General features: G+C 40.4%; 1 protein-coding gene and 1 non-coding gene across 2 annotated transcripts; both read right to left on the minus strand.

Moving 5' to 3' along the window:
* Positions 1–5,462: 5,462 nt before the first annotated feature.
* LOC140804276 (uncharacterized mitochondrial protein AtMg00820-like) lies at positions 5,463–5,998 on the minus strand. The gene is made up of 2 exons (XM_073160171.1): positions 5,988–5,998; positions 5,463–5,916 (listed from the first exon to the last, which is right to left on the minus strand). Exons 1-2 carry the CDS (start codon positions 5,996–5,998, stop codon positions 5,463–5,465), a joined length of 465 nt encoding a protein of 154 aa, XP_073016272.1.
* Positions 5,999–19,440: 13,442 nt separating this feature from the next.
* On the minus strand, positions 19,441–19,547 carry LOC140815063 (small nucleolar RNA R71). Its single transcript, XR_012114248.1, has one exon. It is a non-coding gene; the product is annotated as a small nucleolar RNA R71 (small nucleolar RNA).
* Positions 19,548–23,501: the final 3,954 nt, after the last annotated feature.

The raw sequence follows: 23,501 nt of genomic DNA on the forward strand, positions 1-23,501 counted from the left end.
ATGCCAGACAAATATATAAATTCAATTCACAAAATTTGGTAGTATGCGAACTTTTGATTTATAATTTTTAATTTATATATATATTTTTAATTATTTATAAAATTTAAAGAAAATAAAAAAATCTACAGTCGAGTAGGTGATAGAAATATTGCATTTGACTATGATTATTCCAGTTTCAAACCTTACAATCCAATCCGGTGTGGACTCTAGAGGTGGTTGGTACGGTATACCGTATCGAAATTTCGGATACCGTATATCGTACCGAAAATACTGGTATGAGAAAAATGATACCGTTCCGTTACCGTACCGTGCTGAAATTTCGGTACGGTATCGGTAAAATGCCGTCATACCGAAAATATATATAAAAAATTCATTCTCTTGTAATTCCAAGGCCAGTGATAACCAATACAAACAAATCTCTCAAGACAGTCAAAGAGACCAAGAAATATATATGCAAAACAAATCCATCAAGACAATAAACATCAACCGCAACATGTGTCTGGAGATGCAACACATCAATGAACACCAATAAACTTCAACCGCAACACGTTCGACTTCTTCATCCGCTATCTTTGCAACAATGTCTGAGGTCCTGTGATTTTTAAAGTCTGTTAGCTTTTTAACAAGTCGAGGCCCAACATCAGTCCTCTAGGTAGCTGGAAGGTTAGGAGACAGATATAAGACTTCTCAACAGTTTAAATTCTCAACTATGAGCTGAGTTGCTTAACTGAACTTTGATTTGGACTATTCCAACATGATGAGTCCAAAAAAAAGTTAAATTATTTATTTTGATACGGTATCTATATGTATGGTTTTATACTAAAAAAATTACCCAATATTTTTTAATAATTTAACTTTATTGTTTAAAAATATTATATATTTTTATATTTATATATATTATTTCGGTATATACCGAAAAATTCAAATTTCATACCGTTACCGTACCGAATATTTCGGTATCGGTATCGGTACCATACCGTACCGAAAATTTCGATATACCAAAAATTTCGATAAATTTGGTATTTTTCGATACGGTAACCTCGGTATACCGAAAATTCGGTATTTTTCCACTCCTAGTGGACTCGACCATGGTTTACAAAACACTTAAACCAAAATTAAAACTAAAATTTTTCTTGACTTCAGTTCCAAAATCAACTCTCATAATATATAAATTTAAGACATAACTGTTAAAGAATTAATTTCATCATCTCACATATTGTATAAATAATTTATTTAATATTTAAAAATAGATAATAATAGTAATTTTCAGAAAAATTATATGTCAGACAAATATAAAAATTCAATACACAAAATTTGGTAGTATGCGAACTTTTGATTTATAATTTTTAATTTATATATATGTTTGTTTAATTATTTATGAAATTTTAAAAAAATAAAAAAAAACCTACAGTCAAGTAGGTGATAGAAATATTACATATAATTTGATTATGATAAAACTCTAAAAATTAAAAACAAATGATTTCAAATGTTCAATACTATGAGCCATTTGATATTAAAAATGGATCATAAAAAACAAATAGTTTGAAATGTCCAATGAACATACATATATAAGTACTAAACACGTAAAATACATAATATATATATATATATATATGTGTGTGTGTGTGTGTGTGTGTGTTTGTGTTGTATATGTGTGTGTGTGTGTGTGTTGTGTGTATAATAATGCTGATATAAAATAAATTATCTATGGCATAGAATTCTAAAAACAAAAGATAAAAAGTTATGTAGGAGGTTAGATATTTTTAAATTAAATATTATGAGCTATAGTTTACTATCAATATTATTATTTCATTAGTTTTGATAATATTTTGATGACACACAAAATTTATTTCTACTATAAAAAATAATATATGACATAATTTTATAATAAATATAAATTATAATGATAATTGATTAATATCTGTCAAAGTATTAGAGCTTTTACATATGATATTTTAACATCTTTATTTATTTATTTATTTTGAAATCAAACTAACTAATTTAACACATACAAAAAATAACATTTTTTTTGCAAGTTTATTTCTTTGATTATATTTCAAATTTTTATGTAAAAATTATTCCGGTAGTTTAAAATTTATATTTAATAATTATTGTATTAGTTTATTAGATTTTATTTGATATTTACCATAAAATCTTATTTAAGTGTGTATTTCATTATATATATTGATTTATTTATTATTTTAAAATTATATTTAACAAGAAATTAATAATCATCGAAGTAGTTTATAAAAGATCGATTTTGATATAAAATTAATCATCTATTATATAAAATTCTAAAAACAAAAGGTAAAAAAATTATGTAGGTGTTTAAATATTATTTATTTGAAATATTATGAGTTATATTTTACTATCAATATTATTATTTCATTAGTTTTGATTTTGTTTTGATGAGTCAGTCATGATATTTTATATTTATAATTATTTATCGTTAATATGCTTGTGAATTATGATTTATGCATTGATAAAGTCCATAATTTGATTGATTCGCGATGTTTGGATATATTTTTTTTAAAATTTCTTTCAATTCATTTGGTTCTATATATTATGCTAATTATAATTTATTATATAACATAAAATTAACCGTTGGAATAATAATTTGACAAAAAATTTGAAAATAAAATATATAAGTTTTTAATTAATTTATTAATTTAATATAACAAGATATTTAACTCAAATAAATAACAAAATTATTCAATTTATTTTTTTAGAAAATCAAAATTTTAATTTTTATCATATAATTTGTATTGAACGTGCTTCTTGCTAGTAAAATTAAATGTGGATAAAAGAATTGCATCAGTACACAGTCATTAGAGAGACCTATTTTTAGCCTCAAATAGAACAAAGTTTGGTGTTCTGCTAACACCATCTTTTCTCCCCCTTAAGAAAAGTAAATTCAGCATCTAATTGTCTCATATTACATTATAGGTTGCATCTTACAAGACTCAAAGTTGTTAACGGATGCATTCCTAGCAGAATATTCATTAATTACCAAACTTTTCTTGTATATTTATAATTTCGAATAAATTTATTTGAACGGATAAGAGAACTATAATTCCTAGCTCAAACTAGCTGACTAATATATAAATTTCTATGCTAAAAAGACTAAAATCTATTCATTAATATATCATGTTCTGCTCAAGCGAGAGGTGACATCAACAAACAAATCTTCACTGTAAGGAATGGCGAGGCCTCCCATTGGATGACAAAATCCGTATTCTTCTTCAGCTTGACGTAGCAAATCTTGAAATGAAGGATTATTCAAATATGATATGGGAATGACAAATCCTTGCTTATATTCACTCTCCCCAACATAAACAACACAATATCCTTTTGGAACATCAGATGATCGAATTCGATCTTTTCTCACTTGATAAAGATCGTTTAAGTATTTGTCGAATGACCATTTCTGTATTAAAATGTAAATTAAAGATAAACAAGAGCACCAGAAGAATCACATGAATTTGTCTGTCAATCATCAGATTAGGCCATCCACAATAGTAGATGTATTTCTTCCAAATATTTGTGGGTCTCATAGTCCACATCATCAATCAAATATTTCACTACTCAAATATCTCACATTTCACAATCAAATATCTCACCAATCAAATATTTATGGATCCCACTATCACTTTAATTAATAATATATTTTCATTTAAATAAAATAACTTACAATTTTAAAAAAAATATTAAAAATATTTTTGAATATTTTTGAAATTTTTGAATATTAAAAAAATATTAAAAATATTTCTGAATATTTTTGAATCTTAAAAAAATATTAAAATGATTATTAAAATTAGATAGTTTAATTAAAAAGTATTAAAAAATGAAGAAAAAAAATATGAATAACCGGTTACAAATTTGTAACCGGTTATTCACTTTGCACAAAAATAAAGATGACACAATTGTGAATATTTGGTGGTGTAGAATATTTGGATGACATGACACCCACAATATCCACTATTGTGGGTGCCCTTATATGAAAAGCAATATAATTGAATCATTAGTGTCAAACATATATTTTTCTTTTTCTCATTGATACCATAGAAATTGAGTACAATATATAGAGATACAAAAAAACTATTTTAGGAATTTCTTCTATGTCTGTACAATATTTACGGCTACAATCCCCTGAATGACGGGATTCCTAAATCTAAGATTTCCATAGCTTGCCAACCACAGCTGGCTAATTGAGAGACTCCCGCCAACACTCCCCGTCAAGTTGGTGTGTAGATATCTCCAACACCTAACTTGTCAAGTGAGTCATTGAAGTTCCTGCTGGAAACTGCCTTGGTAAGAATGTCTGTTAACTGATTTTCAGATTTAACAAAAAGGAACTGGATGATCTTCTCATCCAGGTTCTGTTTGATGAAATGTCGGTCTATCTCCACGTGCTTGGTGCGGTCGTGTTGAATTGGGTTGTGAGATATGTCGATGGCAGCTTTGTTATCGCAGAATAAGTTCATTGCAGAGTCAGGAGGAAAGCCGACCTCTGTTAGCAAACCTCTAAGCCAAAGAAGCTCACATAATCCTTTCGCCATGCCTCGGAACTCAGCTTCAGCGTTGGTTAGGGCTACCACCTTCTGCTCTTTACTCCTCCATGTAACTAAGTTTCCTCCCACAAATGTAAAGTAGCCTGAAGTAGACTTTCTATCAGAGATATTCCCAGCCCAATCCGCATCGGTGTACCCTTCAATATTCATATGAGTATTCTTGGAGAACATTAATCCTTTTCCTGGTGATGATTTTAGGTAGCGGAGAATTCGAGTTACGGCACCCATATGTTCTTCACTCGAATTATGCATAAATTGGCTTACCACACTTACAGCGTAAGCAATGTCTGGACGAGTGTGAGATAAGTAAATGAGCTTCCCCACTAGTCTTTGATACCTCACCTTATCAGCTGGCACCTGGTCCGAATATTCTCCAAGTCTATGATTCTGCACAATCGGCGTATCCACAGGTTTACACTCTAGTAATCCAACTTCCGTCAATAAATCTAGTACGTATTTTCGTTGAGAGAGGAATATGCCATTTTTAGATCTCGCCACTTCTATTCCCAAAAAATACTTAAGTCCTCCCAAGTTCTTCATCTCGAATTCATTAGACAGTTGTTCTTGTAGCCTCGAGATCTCATCAGTGGCGTCCCCCGTAATTATCATGTCGTCCACATAGACTATTAACGCCGTCACCTTGCTTTGTCGGTGTTTCAAGAAGAGAGTATGGTCAGAGTTACTTTGGCGATAGCCATACTTCTTCATTGCTGAACTAAGTCGGCCAAACCATGCTCGCGGTGACTGTTTTAGTCCATACAATGCCTTCTCCAATTTACAAACAATTTTGTTCCCAGCAGTTCCTGTATAACTTGGCGGAACATCCATGTATACTTCCTCATCAAGATTCCCGTGAAGGAAAGCATTCTTCACGTCGAGTTGATGTAGTGGTTAGTCCAAATTTGCTGCAAGAGATAGTAGAACTCTAACGGTATTGAGTTTGGCTACGGGTGAGAAGGTTTCTAAGTAGTCTACGCCATATGTTTGGGTAAAACCTTTCGCTACAAGTCTCGCCTTGTAGCGCTCAATTGATCCATCAGCCTTGTATTTTATCGAGAACACCCATTTGCATCCCACTAATTTCTTTCCCTCTGTTAATGGGACCAATTTCCAGGTATTATTTTTCTTTAAGGCTTCTAGTTCTTCTTGCATTGATTGTGCCCACTTTGGATCAGACAACGCCTCTTCAACGCTATTGGGAATGTGGCAAGAGGATAGTGTTTGAGTGAAAGTCTTGAGCGGCTTTGACAGACCTTGAGTAGATACATAATGTGCAATTGGGTACTTGGGCTTTCTACCTTCTTCATCTGGGTTGTATCTGTTCGGTGGTTTCCCACGATTGTGTCTAAAAGGCAACACATAACTAGTAGAGGAATCCAAAATATTAGCATGTAAAGGTGTATCAGAAGTACTTACCTCAGGGACATTCTCAGAAGGAGAAGGGTCTTCGGGTACTGAGGAGTGAGGGGACTGAGTATTGATAGGACTCGTTTTTACGTGTTTTTAGTGTTGGTTTCGAGTCGCATTCATACATCATATTAGTTTGTTTTAGTTTATTCTTGCATTTTGTTTGCATTATTTAGCATATGACTGATCTCGTGTGTTTTGTGGTATTTTGTAGGAATGAAACCAAATATGGCAGAAAATGGGCACAACAACGAAGAAGCCTCGCTAGGGCGGTCAAAACTGACCGCCCCAGCGAGCATTCTAGTCTTACCGAGGATTTCGAACAGAAGATCTCTCGCTCGGACGGTCAAAAGTGGCCGCCCCAGCGAGACTGCTAGCCTGGACAAGAGAATTTAACAGAAGATCTGTAGTGACACGTTCCAGAATCACCTACTAAACAAGAACTAAGCATGCACTTAACTTAATTAATAATAATCAGAGATAAACGCGGAAAAGGCCAATGAATGAAAGTTATACAACCCGATCGAAATCTAGAATACTCAAACTAAACTGAAAATATCTGATACAACCATATCGAAACAGAACAGTAATGAAGAACTAACTCAACCGTCCACTCCACGTCCTCCTCGTCCTCCTCCTGAGCCTTCCAACCTGAGGCCTGCCCCGTGGGAATGGGGTGTCCAAGATAAACAAAACCGAGGACGTGAGCGATAAGAACGCCCAGTACAAAAGTATGAGTATACAAGCCTATATGAAATGCACATGCTATGATATGATACCAGGGTAGTCAAGAAACAGGAGTCACAAAAGATCTCAATATGCTCAGTCTAGAGGCGCCAAGTGGATAGTGCCGCGCGGTACTCCTCTGGGTCACTGCATCCACTACAAGATCAGACGTGGACCTAAAATGTCCCGGATCACCGAAGCCCTCCCGACCCGTCGGCCACTGTGTACTCTCGGTGTCCATGCGTCCACAAGATAGGGCTGAGCGGCCCCACAAGATATAGCTTATCTCGAAAGAGATACAGCTCAACAGCAAAGGCTATCTCGAAGGAGATACGGCTCAACATGAAATGCAATATGCATCATAACTCCTGACATAATAGCATGCATCATATGACATATAACAATGCAGCAAATAATCATGCAACACATATATGAATGTATACTCAACCAGGATATCTCGGATAGTACTTTCGTACCTCTATCACAGCAAGCCTAGCCTTACGCAACACCGCTAATCAGGTCTAGCACAAGCCTACGCAATAAAAGCATACTCAATGAACGAAACTACCATGCTCGACTAGCAAAACCAGTACTCCCTAGTACTACCAAAGGTTTAGGGTTTACCTTCGTCCGTCGACAGCCCTTTGATGTCGATTGCCTCGTAACTCAGGCGTCGCTACGCTACCAATCCTGGCAGCTCTTGGCTATCGCTCGACCAACAACTAACCCTAGAAACCTTCCAAACCTCTCAACTATGAGACACAACTTCAAGAATTTGCAATCCAAAATGAGGAATTTCGAGCACTATTTATAGGCTATGTTCGGATCCACCGAACCCACTTCGGAACGTCCGAACTCCCACGTGTCCATCGGCTCTTGACACCTCATGATCGGATCCACCGAACTTACACTTCGGATCATCCGAACTTGCATGTAAACTGACGTGTCGATCGACTCTTGACACCTCATGATCGGATCCACCGAACTTACTTCGGATCGTCCGAACTCTTCGGTGCTACCGAACCATCTTCGGTCCGTCCGATCATGACCACGGTCAAGATTACACATTAAACCTTCTTAATCACCATTAATCTGTTAATTACCCAATTTGGAATTCGGGCTACTACATTCTCCCCCCCTTAAAAGATTTCGTCCTCGAAATCAGGCTTAGAGGATGAACAAAACGAAATAACAACATCGTTATTACATCTCAATTGTTGTTGAATACAACTGATATTTCGATTACAACTGAAAACACAAACATATACAAAGCACAACTCAAAAGAGCTCTGGATGCTCTGAACGCATACGACTCTCTAACTCCCAAGTGGCTTCTTCAGTACCTCGACGCTGCCACTGCACTAAGACAAGAGGAATGATCTTATTCCGCAACACCTTGTCTTTGCGATCGAGAATCCGAACTGGTCGCTCCACGTAAGACAAATCCGAATCAAGTTGAACTTCAGAGGGATGTAAGATGTGAGACTCATCTGCTACATAACGTCTCAACAAGGATACGTGGAACACATCATGAATACTTGATAGGTACGGCGGCAATGCAAGTCTGTAAGCTAAATCTCCCACACATTCTAAGATTTCAAAAGGACCAATGAATCTCGGAGATAGCTTACCCTTGAGTCCAAATCTCAGAATCCTGCGAAAATGCGAAACTCGGAGAAACACTTTCTCACCTGGCTGAAAATGCAGAGGTCGACGCTTAGTGTTCGCATAACTAGCCTGTCGATCCTGAGCAATCTTAATCCGTTTCTTGATTAATGCAACCTTATCAATAGCCTGTTGAACTAACTCCGGTCCCTCAACATGTCGTTCCCCAACTTCGTCCCAGAATAATGGAGTACGACAACGTCGCCCATACAACGCCTCAAATGGTGCCATACCAATACTACGACGATAGCTGTTGTTGTACGCGAACTCAATCAAAGGCAAATGATCCTGCCAAGCGGTTCCGAAATCCATAACACAAGCTCGCAACATGTCCTCAAGTGTACGGATAGTTCTCTCTGTCTGACCGTCGGTCTCTGGATGATAAGCCGTACTCAAACTCAGTGAAGTACCCAATGCTGACTGGAAACTACCCCAAAATCGTGAGGTAAAACGAGGATCCCTGTCACTAACAATACTGACTGGTACTCCATGCAACCGTAGAATCTCTTGAATATACAATCGAGCCATACGATCGAAAGTAAAATCACGGTTATATGGCAGAAAATGAGCAGACTTGGTGAGTCGATCTACCACTACCCAAATAGCATCACTATTCCTCGAAGACAATGGCAAGTGAGTAATGAAATCCATCGTGATATGCTCCCACTTCCATTCAGGAATAGGTAAATTCAATAATAATCCTCCCGGTCGACGGTGCTCTGCTTTAACCTGCTGACAGACTAAACACTTGGAGACAAACTGATACACGCTACGCTTCATCCCTTTCCACCAAAATCGTGTTCTCAAATCTTTATACATCTTATTGCTTCCCGGATGAACACTTAACTTGCTTCGATGAGCCTGGGACAAGATCTCTTCCCTCAAAATATCATCCTCTGGTACTACAACTCGATTAGACAAACACAGAAGACCATTAGACTGATAATGAAAATTGCTATCTCCACCAACTAACCGAGCTAATCTCTGAGTCTTGAGATCAGATATCTGAGCATCTCGAATCTGAGTGAACAAAGCTGGCTCAGATAAAATGGTAGCAACACGAATGCTCTCCATACCTTTCCGATGCTTGAATTTAAATCCCAACGAACAACAATCCTGGACAGCACTAGACATGGCACTGGTCTGAAGTGCAGAGGCTCTCACCTTGCGACTAAGAGCATCAGCTGTGAGATTCGCAGAACCTGGATGGTATTTGATTTCGCAATCATAATCCTTTAGCAGATCCATCCAACGACGTTGTCTCATGTTCAACTCAGCCTGAGTGAACAGATACTTCAGACTCTTGTGATCAGTAAAAATTTCAAACTGAACACCGTACAAATAATGACGCCAAATCTTCAGCGCAAACACAATAGCTGCCAACTCTAGATCATGAATGGGATACTTTTCCTCGTGAGGTTTTAACTGTCTGGAAGCATAAGCGATCACATGACCATTCTGCGTCAACACACACCCTAAGCCTTGAAAGGAGGCATCGGTGTAAACACTAAAACCATCAGATCCTGACGGTAACGCCAAAACAGGTGCAGAAGTCAGAAGTCGACGAAGCTCTCTGAAACTATCTTCGCACTCAGATGACCACTCAAATGGAACATCCTTCCGAGTAAGTTGCGTCAAAGGTCTAGCTATCTGAGAGAAATTCACGATGAAACGACGATAATACCCTGCCAGACCTAGAAAACTACGGATCTCGGCCACTGTCGTTGGTCGTGACCAATTCAACACTGCCTCAATCTTGCTAGGATCCACAGAAACTCCTTCCTTGGAAATCACATGACCAAGGAATACTACCCGATCAATCCAGAACTCGCACTTACTCAGCTTAGCATACAATTGCTTCTCGCGAAGAATCTGCAACACAATCCTCAAGTGCTGGGCATGCTCTTCCACACTGTGAGAATAAATCAATATATCGTCAATGAAAACCACAACGAACTGATCTAGGAAATCCCGAAAGACTCGGTTCATCAGATCCATGAACACTGCTGGCGCATTCGTCAAACCGAATGGCATAACTAGAAACTCGTAGTGCCCATATCGAGTACGAAAAGCAGTCTTGGAAATATCATCGTCTCTGACTCTCATCTGATGATAACCCGATCGCAAGTCAATCTTGGAGTAAACAGAAGTACCCTGAAGCTGATCGAACAAGTCATCAATACGAGGCAATGGATACTTGTTTTTGATCGTGACACGATTCAGCTGGCGATAATCAATACACAATCGCATCGATCCATCCTTTTTCTTGACAAACAAGACTGGAGCTCCCCAAGGTGAAACACTCGGGCGAATATAACCTTTATCAAGAAGATCCTGCAACTGCTGCTTCAATTCCCTCATCTCTGATGGAGCCAGACGATAGGGGGCACGAGAAATCGGCGCAGTCCCTGGCATTAACTCGATGCCAAACTCCACTTCTCTAATCGGAGGAAAACCAGGAATCTCATCTGGGAAAACATCAGGAAACTCACAAACCACTGGAATATCATCTATACCAACACTACCTGTGGACAAATCAATCGCATAGATGAGGTAGCCTTCCCCGCCCGACTCTAAAGCACGACAGGCTTTCAGAGCAGATACCACTGGCATCGGTGGTCGCGCTCCCTCACCATAGAAAAACCAACTAGAGCTCTCAGTCGTACGAAACTGAACAAGCTTCTGGTAACAATCCACAGTAGCTCGGTAGGTAGTCAACATGTCTATACCCAGAATACAATCAAAATCTTCCATCTCCAGGATCATAAGATTCGCAATCAATTCGTTACCCTCAAAATCTAACGGACAACCCATCACTAGACGCTTTGCTAATACCGAATGACCCATCGGAGTAGAAACAGAAAGAATGACGTCTAGAGAAACATACGGTAACTTATGACGCTTAACAAATCGTGCAGAAATGAATGAATGGGATGCTCTGGTATCAATAAGAACAAAAGCAGGAATACCGCATAAACAAAAAGTACCTGCTATGACTCTCCCTGTCTCATCTGCAGCCTGATCCTGGTTCAGCGCAAAAACCTGACCTTGGACACGAGGTCGAAGATTTGAACTGCCCACTGCCTGACCCTGCATCCTCTGCTGAACAGTCGCCTGAGATCCGGAACCAGATCCTACTCCACCTCGCAACTGAGGGCAATTCTTCTTAAGATGGCCCATCTCGCTGCACTGAAAACAAGCTCCTGCGGCTGATCTGCACTGCTCAGATGGATGGTTCTTCCCACAATGCACACAAGAACCCTTCTGCTTACCAAAGCGAAAAACACCGCTAGACCGAGATCCAGATCCAGAAGAAGAAGAAGAACCAGACTTCTTAAAAGACTGAGATCGAGGGCTCAAAGTACTCGGAGGTCTAGAAGAAAGAATAGCCCTACCACGCTGGAGACTGATCTCTGCCTGGCGACACCGGTTCACTAGCCCATCATAAGAAGTAGGATTATCACAGACTGTGACTCGATCAAAGATCTCCTGGTTAAGACCCTGAAGGAAATGGTCGTACTTGGCCTCAGGACTGCCACTGATATGAGGAGCAAAGGGCAACAACTCGAAGAACTTCTGCTGATATGCATCAACAGACATACTCCCCTGCTTAAGATTCAGAAGTTCAATCGTCTTTGCCTGACGAAGGGCTGGAGGAAAGTAGAGCTGCATAAAAGCTGCACGGAAATCAGCCCAAGTCACCCTACCCTGAGACTGGACTATCGGCGCAGAAGTCGATCGCCACCACTTACGCGCACGGCCCTCGAGAATTTAAACTAAGGGTCTCCATCTGCTGATCTTCAGTGCACTGGAATGCACGGAAACAACTCTCCATGCGCTCTATCCAATCCTCAGCAACATCGGGAGTCTCACCACCGACTAAAGGCTTAGGCCCCAACTGCATGAAACGGTGCATCTCAAAACGCCTATGGTCATCACGACGATGACGATGTTCACGACGACGCCTACGATCGTCCTGGTCTCCCCAACGACCTACACTCCCCTGACTACTCTCATCACCACGATGGTCAGCCATCGCTACAAGATAGAATGGGGAAAATATGGTGAAATGGTCAACGGAAATCCCAAAACAAAATCTATATCCCAAAATCATCAGCATGCTCTGATACCATAAATGTAGTGACCCTGTTCCAGAATCACCTACTAAACAAGAACTAAGCATGCACTTAACTTAATTAATAATAATCAGAGATATACGCGGAAAAGGCCAATGAATGAAAGTTATACAACCCGATCGAAATCTAGAATACTCAAACTAAACTGAAAATATCTGATACAACCATATCGAAACAGAACAGTAATGAAGAACTAACTCAACCGTCCACTCCACGTCCTCCTCGTCCTCCTCCTGAGCCTTCCAACCTGAGGCCTGCCCCGTGGGAATGGGGTGTCCAAGATAAACAAAACCGAGGACGTGAGCGATAAGAACGCCCAGTACAAAAGTTTGAGTATACAAGCCTATATGAAATGCACATGCTATGATATGATACCAGGGTAGTCAAGAAACAGGAGTCACAAAAGATCTCAATATGCTCAGTCTAGAGGCGCCAAGTGGATAGTGCCGCGCGGTACTCCTCTGGGTCACTGCATCCACTACAAGATCAGACGTGGACCTAAAATGTCCCGGATCACCGAAGCCCTCCCGACCCGTCGGCCACTGTGTACTCTCGGTGTCCATGCGTCCACAAGATAGGGCTAAGCGGCCCCACAAGATATAGCTTATCTCGAAAGAGATACAGCTCAACAGCAAAGGCTATCTCGAAGGAGATACGGCTCAACATGAAATGCAATATGCATCATAACTCCTGACATAATAGCATGCATCATATGACATATAACAATGCAGCAAATAATCATGCAACACATATATGAATGTATACTCAACCAGGATATCTCGGATAGTACTTTCGTACCTCTATCACAGCAAGCCTAGCCTTACGCAACACCGCTAATCAGGTCTAGCACAAGCCTACGCAATAAAAGCATACTCAATGAACGAAACTACCATGCTCGACTAGCAAAACCAGTACTCCCTAGTACTACCAAAGGTTTAGGGTTTACCTTCGTCCGTCGACAGCCCTTTGATGTCGATTGCCTCGTAACTCAGGCGTCGCTACGCTACCAATCCTGGCAGCTCTTGGCTATCGCTCGACCAACAACTAACCCTAGAAACCTTCCAAACCTCTCAACTATGAGACACAACTTCAAGAATTTGCAATCCAAAATGAGGAATTTCGAGCACTATTTATAGGCTATGTTCGGATCCACCGAACCCACTTCGGAACGTCCGAACTCCCACGTGTCCATCGGCTCTTGACACCTCATGATCGGATCCACCGAACTTACACTTCGGATCATCCGAACTTGCATGTAAACTGACGTGTCGATCGACTCTTGACACCTCATGATCGGATCCACCGAACTTACTTCGGATCGTCCGAACTCTTCGGTGCTACCGAACCATCTTCGGTCCGTCCGATCATGACCACGGTCAAGATTACACATTAAACCTTCTTAATCACCATTAATCTGTTAATTACCCAATTTGGAATTCGGGCTACTACAAGATCTCTCGCTCGGGCGGTCAAAAGTGGCCGCCCCAGCGAGACTAGAGAGAAGGCTAAAGATTTTTATTCGAGAGTCACTCGCCCCAGCGGTCAAAACCTACCGCCCTAGCGAGTCACGCGATCCAGCAAGATTCTGCGAGATTTGTTTCTATTTTCATGGACTCTATCCAAGACCACTAACCTAATACACGAGATTGGGCGCCTCTTTGAGATTATTCATCATATTGTCATCAGTTTTTGTAGTGACCCGTTCCAGGATCACCTACTAAGCAAGAACTTAAGCATGCACTTTACTTAATAACAGTAATCAGAGATAACAGCGGAAATAGTCAACAAACTATAAATATACAATGGTTAAACAACCCAATCGAAAACGAAGTCTAGACTAACTCAAAATAGAATACCCAATACAACCATATCGAAACAAAACAATACCGAAAACTAAACCAACCAGCTACTCAACGTCCTCCTCCTGCTCCTCCTGAGCTGTCCAACCTGAGGCCTGCCCCGTGGGAATGGGGTGTCCAAGAATAAACAAAACCGAGGACGTGAGCGATAAGAACGCCCAGTACAAAAGTATGAGTATACAGACCTATATGAAATGCACATGCTATGATCATGATACCGGGGTAGTCAAGAAACAGGAGTCACAAAAGGATCTCAACAATGCTCAGTCTAGAGGCGCCAAGTGGATAGTGCCGCGCGGTCCAACCTCTGGGTCACTGCATCCACTACAAGACAGACGTGGACCTAAAATGTCCCGGACCACCGAAGCCCTCCCGACCCGTCGGCCACTGTGTACTCTCGGTGTCCATGCGTCCACAAGACAGGGCTGAGCGGTCCCAAGATATAGCTTATCTCGAAAGAGATACAGCTCAACAGCAAAGGCTATCTCGAAGGAGAATACGGCTCAACGTGAAATGCAATATGCATCATAACTCGTGACATAATAGCATGCATCATATGACATATAACAATGCACCACATAATCATGCAACACATATAAGAATGTATACTCAACCAGGATATCTCGGATAGTACTTTCGTACCTCTATCACAGCAATCCTAATCCACTGGAACAACCAGACAACAGGTCTAATCCAAGCCTATTCATCAAGTGAAAACCATCACTAAACTTATCTACCAGACTTAACTAGATAATCCTGAGATAAATACTGATAAAATTCCAAACCTTCGTCCGTCGCTAGCCCGCTGATGCCGCTAGCTCCCAACTAGAGCACAACTCTGCTACAAGACCAGCAGCTCCCCGCTAGTGCCCAAATCTCGGAACAAGACTAGAACCTGTCAGAAATGACTGAAATGCTATGGAATTCTCTGAATTGGCGAGTCAAAATGAGGAAATCCGACCACTATTTATAGGCCATGTTCGGATCCTCCGAACATCACTTCGGAACGTCCGAACGCTACGTGTCCATTGGCTCTTGACAGCTCATGTTCGGATCCACCGAACATACACTTCGGACCGTCCGAACTTGCACGTGTCCAGCTGCTCTTGACACCTCATGATCGGATCCACCGAACCTACACTTCGGAACGTCCGAACTCCCACGTGTCGATCAACTCTTGACACCTAATGATCGGATCCACCGAACTCACTTCGGACCTTCCGAACTCTTCGTTGCTACCGAACCATCTTCAGACCTTCCGATCATGACTCGGTCAAACTTACACATTAAACCTTCTTAATCACCAATAATCCGTTAATTACCCAATTTGGGATTCGGGCTACTACATTCTCCCCCTCTTAAAAACGATTTCGTCCTCGAAATCAGGCTTAGAGAATGAACAAAATGAAATAACAATCATTGTTATTACATCTCAGACACACCAAACACTTGGCTACAAACTGGTAAACACTTCTCTTCATACCTTTCCACCAAAACTTGGTTTTCAAATCCTTATACATTTCCATGCTTTCAGGGTGGATACTCAACTTACTCCTATGAGCTTGAGATAAAATCTCGTCTCTCAATTTAGAATCTTCTGGAACTACGATTCTTCCTGACAGACACAAGGTTCCATCTGTTTGGATTGCAAAACCAGATGTGTGGTCTCCGTTAGCTAACCTTGCTAACTGTTGTTTCAACTCTTTGATCTCTGTTGGTGCCAATCTTCATTAAATCCATAATGTTGACACGGTTCCTACGTCTCCTTTCATCATGATCTCGGTGACGTCCTCCGTCACGATCTCTACGACGATGTTCTCGGCCAGCCTCATCGTCGCCATAACGGCCATGTCCCACACTACCGTGACTGCTTCCAACTCCTGACATCTGAAAGGAAACTAAAATCAACTCCTAAATCCTCAAAACAGAATTACTAATGTCCCAAAAATCTTTGCATGCTCTGATACCATAAATGTAGTGACCCGTTCCAGGATCACCTACTAAGCAAGAACTTAAGCATGCACTTTACTTAATAACAGTAATCAGAGATAACAGCGGAAATAGTCAACAAACTATAAATATACAATGGTTAAACAACCCAATCGAAAACGAAGTCTAGACTAACTCAAAATAGAATACCCAATACAACCATATCGAAACAAAACAATACCGAAAACTAAACCAACCAGCTACTCAACGTCCTCCTCCTGCTCCTCCTGAGCTGTCCAACCTGAGGCCTGCCCCGTGGGAATGGGGTGTCCAAGAATAAACAAAACCGAGGACGTGAGCGATAAGAACGCCCAGTACAAAAGTATGAGTATACAGACCTATATGAAATGCACATGCTATGATCATGATACCGGGGTAGTCAAGAAACAGGAGTCACAAAAGGATCTCAACAATGCTCAGTCTAGAGGCGCCAAGTGGATAGTGCCGCGCGGTCCAACCTCTGGGTCACTGCATCCACTACAAGACAGACGTGGACCTAAAATGTCCCGGACCACCGAAGCCCTCCCGACCCGTCGGCCACTGTGTACTCTCGGTGTCCATGCGTCCACAAGACAGGGCTGAGCGGTCCCAAGATATAGCTTATCTCGAAAGAGATACAGCTCAACAGCAAAGGCTATCTCGAAGGAGAATACGGCTCAACGTGAAATGCAATATGCATCATAACTCGTGACATAATAGCATGCATCATATGACATATAACAATGCACCACATAATCATGCAACACATATAAGAATGTATACTCAACCAGGATATCTCGGATAGTACTTTCGTACCTCTATCACAGCAATCCTAATCCACTGGAACAACCAGACAACAGGTCTAATCCAAGCCTATTCATCAAGTGAAAACCATCACTAAACTTATCTACCAGACTTAACTAGATAATCCTGAGATAAATACTGATAAAATTCCAAACCTTCGTCCGTCGCTAGCCCGCTGATGCCGCTAGCTCCCAACTAGAGCACAACTCTGCTACAAGACCAGCAGCTCCCCGCTAGTGCCCAAATCTCGGAACAAGACTAGAACCTGTCAGAAATGACTGAAATGCTATGGAATTCTCTGAATTGGCGAGTCAAAATGAGGAAATCCGACCACTATTTATAGGCCATGTTCGGATCCTCCGAACATCACTTCGGAACGTCCGAACGCTACGTGTCCATTGGCTCTTGACAGCTCATGTTCGGATCCACCGAACATACACTTCGGACCGTCCGAACTTGCACGTGTCCAGCTGCTCTTGACACCTCATGATCGGATCCACCGAACCTACACTTCGGAACGTCCGAACTCCCACGTGTCGATCAACTCTTGACACCTAATGATCGGATCCACCGAACTCACTTCGGACCTTCCGAACTCTTCGTTGCTACCGAACCATCTTCAGACCTTCCGATCATGACTCGGTCAAACTTACACATTAAACCTTCTTAATCACCAATAATCCGTTAATTACCCAATTTGGGATTCGGGCTACTACAGTTTTTCTGGGGGAGAAGGCTAGGAGTAAGGAAGACTTTCGAAGAACTCGAGAATTCCAAGCGTCGCAGCCATCTTCCATCGTCATATTTAGTATTTTATTATTCAGTACTTTATTCTCTTGCATAGATTGTTGATTTTTAGTATGAATTTGGTTGGCTAAACTCTAGATTTGTTGGGATTTGAGGGGATCCTACCCGTACTCGTTGTTTAACATTATTTCTTGACGTTTTTACAAGTGATTTGTTTATGCTATTGTTATTTCTTGTTTCAAGCGAAGCCTAGCTATCTTCCTTTGATTATTGCATGTTGTTAACGATGTCGACAGACTAATTAACAATAGGATCGCATAGTATAAACCACGGACTTACAATTTTAGTAGACATACGGAATTGGGTACGTGTCGATAGTGATAGTTCACCCGGATAAAAGCTAGAGGATTCCATAGAACGTAAGGCGATCTTAAACTGTTAAATAATTGAGGACACTTGATTACTGCATGTTTATGATTAGTGTTAATATAGCTCGACAGAGTATATTGATTAGTCTAGGGAATTCCGTCGAATGCACGAGTAAGAGTCGAGGGTAATTATTAAAACACGAGTGGTAGGTGAACTGATAATTCCCAACAAATTCATCTTTCATTTGATTTAATCCAACTTAATCATTGCATTATTGCATACATTCTCTTTGCGCTTTAATTCTTTTAGTTATTTGATTTACATTAGTTTAATTACCAAACCACTTTATCGTTGCTAAAGAAATTTTAATTGAGAATAAAAAATTATTGTAACGCAGTCCCTGTGGATCGATACTCGTATTCACGTACGTTTATTATAACTTGACTATCGTGCACTTGCGATATTTAAATCGAGCTTTCATATATAAAACAAATTTTGGGACCATTCACTGTGCAAGTTTTGCTCGATCAAGTTTTTGGCGCCGTTGCCGGGGACTGTTGATTCACAATTTTCTTATTTCTCATTTAAATTCTTTAGTATTCTTAATTTTATTGTTATTTGATACTCTCATTTTATTGCAGAATTCTCTTGAGGTGCATGCGAAGATCATTCGAGTCTAAGCTTGAGCCGTTTGACCCTGAGATCGAACGCACTGCTAGACGCCGAAGACAACAGCAAAGACTCAAGGAACAAATGGAGAGGCACGAACAAGAGCAGGAGGAGGAGCGCCAAAATGAGAGACGGATTGAGATGCCACGCCGTGTACCGATGATGGATTATGCACAGCCGTCTCTGGATGGAGCACGTCCAAGCATCGTAAGGCCAATCAGCCGGGCGAACCAATTCGAGATCAAGCCAGCTATCATTCAGATGATCCAAAACACTGTTCAATTTGGGGGAAGTGCACTTGATGACCCTAATTCTCATATAGCTGACTTTCTTGAAATTTGTGATACATTTAAATTTAATGGCGTATCTGATGATGCTGTTCGTTTGCGTTTATTTCCATTTTCACTAAGAGACAAAGCTAAGTCTTGGTTAAAGTGTTTACCTGTAGGGTCTATCACTACGTGGGAAGATATGGCAAAGGCATTCCTGACCAAGTACTTTCCTCCGTCGAAGACTATGAAATTTAGAGCTGACATTACTACTTTTGCTCAATATGAGCTTGAGTCACTTTACGAGGCGTGGGAGCGATACAAGGATTTGTTGAGGAGATGTCCACACCATGAGCTACCTCTTGGGTTAGTGGTTCAAACTTTTTATTATGGTCTGCTTACTCCTAACCGTACCATGATAGATGCTGCTGCCTGTGGTAACTTGTTGAGAAAAACGGCTGAGGAAGGATATGAATTATTGGAGGAGATGGCTGCCAGTAGCTATCATCCTCATTCTGATAGGCAGAGACGAGGTGCTGGGGTTAATAAAGTTGATGATTTATCTGCGGTGTCAGCACAGTTGGAGGCTCTGAATAGAAAGATTGATGGGATGAATGCGAGTGGGTCAGCTATACGTCTGCAAGAGATTTTCTGTGATAAGTGTGGAGGTGAGCATGACGTGCAAGATTGCCAAGATGGCAATCCATTCTATGTACCTGAGGGAGCAAAACACGTGGGATTCCAGAACCGTCCTAGAAATGACCCTTATTCAAACTCCTATAATCCGGGATGGAGGAATCACCCAAACTTTTCGTGGGGAGGTCAAAACAACCAAAACCGCCAACAAAGAGGTCCACCACATGGGATGCACCAAGGATTCAAGCCAGAACCGCCTAGGGAGGAGAAGTCAAATTTAGAGCAAATGATGACTAAATTTATTTCTGCAACCGAGACGAGATTTCAGAATCAGGATGCATCCATAAAAGGGTTAGAGAATCAAATTGGACAATTGGCTAAGTTAATTGCTAATAGGGAGCAAGGAACTTTGTCAAGCAACACGGAGACTAACCCGAGAGAGCATGTGAAAGCTGTGGAATTGCGCAGTGGAAAGGCACTTGAGTCTAAGGAGGAAAAGAACAAGCAAGGTGAGGATGAGGTGGAACAACAAGGAGGTAAGTCTTCTAACTCTACTTGTACACCTATTGCACCGAGTAAAATTGTTATCCCCCCACCTTTTCCTGCAGCACTGAAAAAAGCTAAGTTAGATGCACAATTTGGTAAATTTCTTGAGATATTCAAAAAATTGCATATTAACATTCCTTTTGCTGATGCTTTACTGAATATGCCAAGTTATGCAAAATTCTTGAAAGATATCTTAGCAAACAAGCGGAAGCTAGAAGATCATATGACTATGAACTTGACTGAAAATTGCTCCGCTTTAGTTCAAAACAGGATGCCTCCTAAGCAAAAAGATCCAGGGAGTTTCTCTATACCTTGCATTATTGGTGATATTAATTTTCATAAAGCTCTATGTGATCTTGGTGCGAGTATTAGTTTGATGCCTTATTCTGTGTTTAGGAGACTGGGATTGGGTGAACCCAAGCCAACTAGGATGTCATTGCAGCTGGCTGACAGATCTGTCAAGTATCCACGTGGGATTATCGAAGATGTCTTGGTGAAAGTGGATAAGTTTATTTTTCCTGCAGATTTTGTAGTAATTGATATGGAGGAAGATTTGGAGATGCCTCTAATCCTAGGGAGACCATTTCTGGCTACAGGGAAAGCACTGATCGATGTTGACGAGGGAAAATTGAGACTGAGAGTTGGAGAAGAAGAAATTATTTTTGATGTCTTTAATACTCTCAAGCACACAATGCACGATGATAGTTGTTTTCGCGTTGATGTCTTAGACTCTCTTGTTTGTGATTTTGTGCAGGATGGATTGCAAGAGCCATTGGAGGCTACTCTCACTACTGAAAAACAGGAGGACGAGCTGGACGAGGAGAGGATGGAGATGGTAGCTCATTTGAATGCCATTCCACCTTGGAGAAAGCAAGTGAGGCTTCGACTAGAGGAATTGGGGGATAGAAAAGATTTAATGCCTCAAAAGTCAAGCCTAGAGGAGCCACCTACTTTGGAGCTCAAACCACTACCTCCACATCTCAAGTACGTATATTTAGGAGAAAATAATAACCTGCCTGTTATTATTTCCTCTTCTTTGACAGATGATATGGAGAGTAAGCTCTTGGGAGTCCTTAAGGAGCATAGAGGAGCATTCGCTTGGAAAGTTTCGGACATCAAGGGGATAAGTCCTTCGATCTGCATGCACAAAATCCTAATGGAGGATAAGTACTCACCTCTAGCACAACCACAAAGGAGACTCAATCCAAAGATGCAAGAGGTAGTAAAAGCTGAAACGATCAAACTTCTGGACGCAGGTATTATCTATCCTATCTCTGATAGTGCGTGGGTAAGTCCTGTACAATGTGTGCCTAAAAAAGGTGGGATTACTGTTATTACCAATGAAAAAAATGAGTTGATTCCAACTAGAATCGTTACGGGTTGACGTGTGTGCATGGATTATAGGAAATTAAATGATGCAACCCGTAAAGATCACTTCCCCTTGCCATTTATTGATCAAATGATTGAACGATTAGCCGGTCATGAATTTTACTGTTTTTTGGATGGATATTCGGGATACAACCAAATCACAATTGCACCCGAGGACCAAGAGAAAACTACTTTCACTTGCCCTTATGGTACTTTTGCGTTTAGGCGTATGCCCTTTGGTCTATGCAATGCACCTGCTACATTTCAAAGATGCATGACCGCTATTTTTCATGACATGATTGAGAATTTTCTTGAAGTTTTTATGGATGATTTCTCTATTTTTGGCTCTTCATTTGATGAATGTTTAAAAAATTTGAATTTGGTGCTCATTAGATGTGAAGAGAGCAATTTGGTGTTAAATTGGGAGAAATGTCACTTCATGGTGCAAGAGGGGATTGTGTTAGGACACAAAGTATCGGAGAATGGAATCGAGGTCGACAAGGCCAAGGTGGAAGTGATCAAAAATCTACCACCACCTTCATCGATAAAGGGAGTTCGAAGTTTCCTAGGCCATGCGGGTTTTTATAGGCGTTTCATTAAGGATTTTTCTAAAATTGCTAAGCCTTTATCTTCTTTGTTGATGAAAGATGTTGAGTTTAATTTTGATTCTACTTGTCTGCAGGCATTCGAAGTACTCAAGAAGAGCTTGGTGACAGCACCTGTTCTGACTGCCCCTGATTGGGAGTTACCGTTTGAGGTGATGTGCGATGCTAGTGATACAGCTGTTGGTGCGGTGCTGGGTCAAAGGAAGAACAAGGTATTTCATACCATCTACTATGCAAGTAAGACCTTAAATGATGCTCAACTGAATTACGCTACTACTGAAAAGGAATTACTTGCTATAGTATTTGCTTTCGAGAAATTTCATTCATACCTTGTTCTGTCTAAAGTGATTGTGTATACAGATCATTCTGCCCTAAAATACTTGCTTGCTAAGAAAGATGCGAAACCTAGGTTAATTAGGTGGATTTTACTATTGCAAGAATTTGATCTCGAGATTCGAGATAAAAAGGGTGTAGAAAATGTGGTTGCTGATCATCTGTCTAGGCTTGAGGATATTAGAATTAATGGCGTTCACACTGATATAGATGACTGGTTCCCTGATGAGCAATTGTTTGAGGTAAATGCGTGCCCTTGGTATGCCAATTTCGCAAATTTTCTTGTCACTGGCACACCTCCCCCAAATTTATCGTTTCACCAAAGAAAGAAATTCTTTTCTGACGTGAAATATTATTTTTGGGAGGAACCGTTTTTGTTTAAAATCTGTGCAGATGCCATGATAAGGAGATGTGTAGCGAAGGAGGAAACCAGCCAAATTCTGAACCACTGCCATGACCGTGAGGTAGGTGGTCACTTTGGACCCATACGGACGGCATCTAAGGTACTCGAATGTGGCTTCTATTGGCCAACTCTTTTTAAGGATGCTCGTTTGTATGTTCTCAATTGTGATAGATGCCAACGCACAGGTAATATTTCTAACCGTCATGAGATGCCTTTGAATAACATTATTGAGTGTGAAATATTTGATGTGTGGGGGATTGATTTTATGGGTCCTTTTCCTGCGTCTTTTACAAAGAAATTTATTTTGGTGGCAGTGGAGTATGTATCTAAATGGGTGGAGGCGGAGGCTTGTGCCACGAATGATGCACAAGTGGTGTTAAAATTTTTGAAAAAACACATTTTTAATCGATTCGGTACACC

The sequence above is a fragment of the Primulina eburnea genome, chromosome 1 (assembly GCF_022965805.1).
Source record: "Primulina eburnea isolate SZY01 chromosome 1, ASM2296580v1, whole genome shotgun sequence".
NCBI lineage: Eukaryota > Viridiplantae > Streptophyta > Magnoliopsida > Lamiales > Gesneriaceae > Primulina > Primulina eburnea.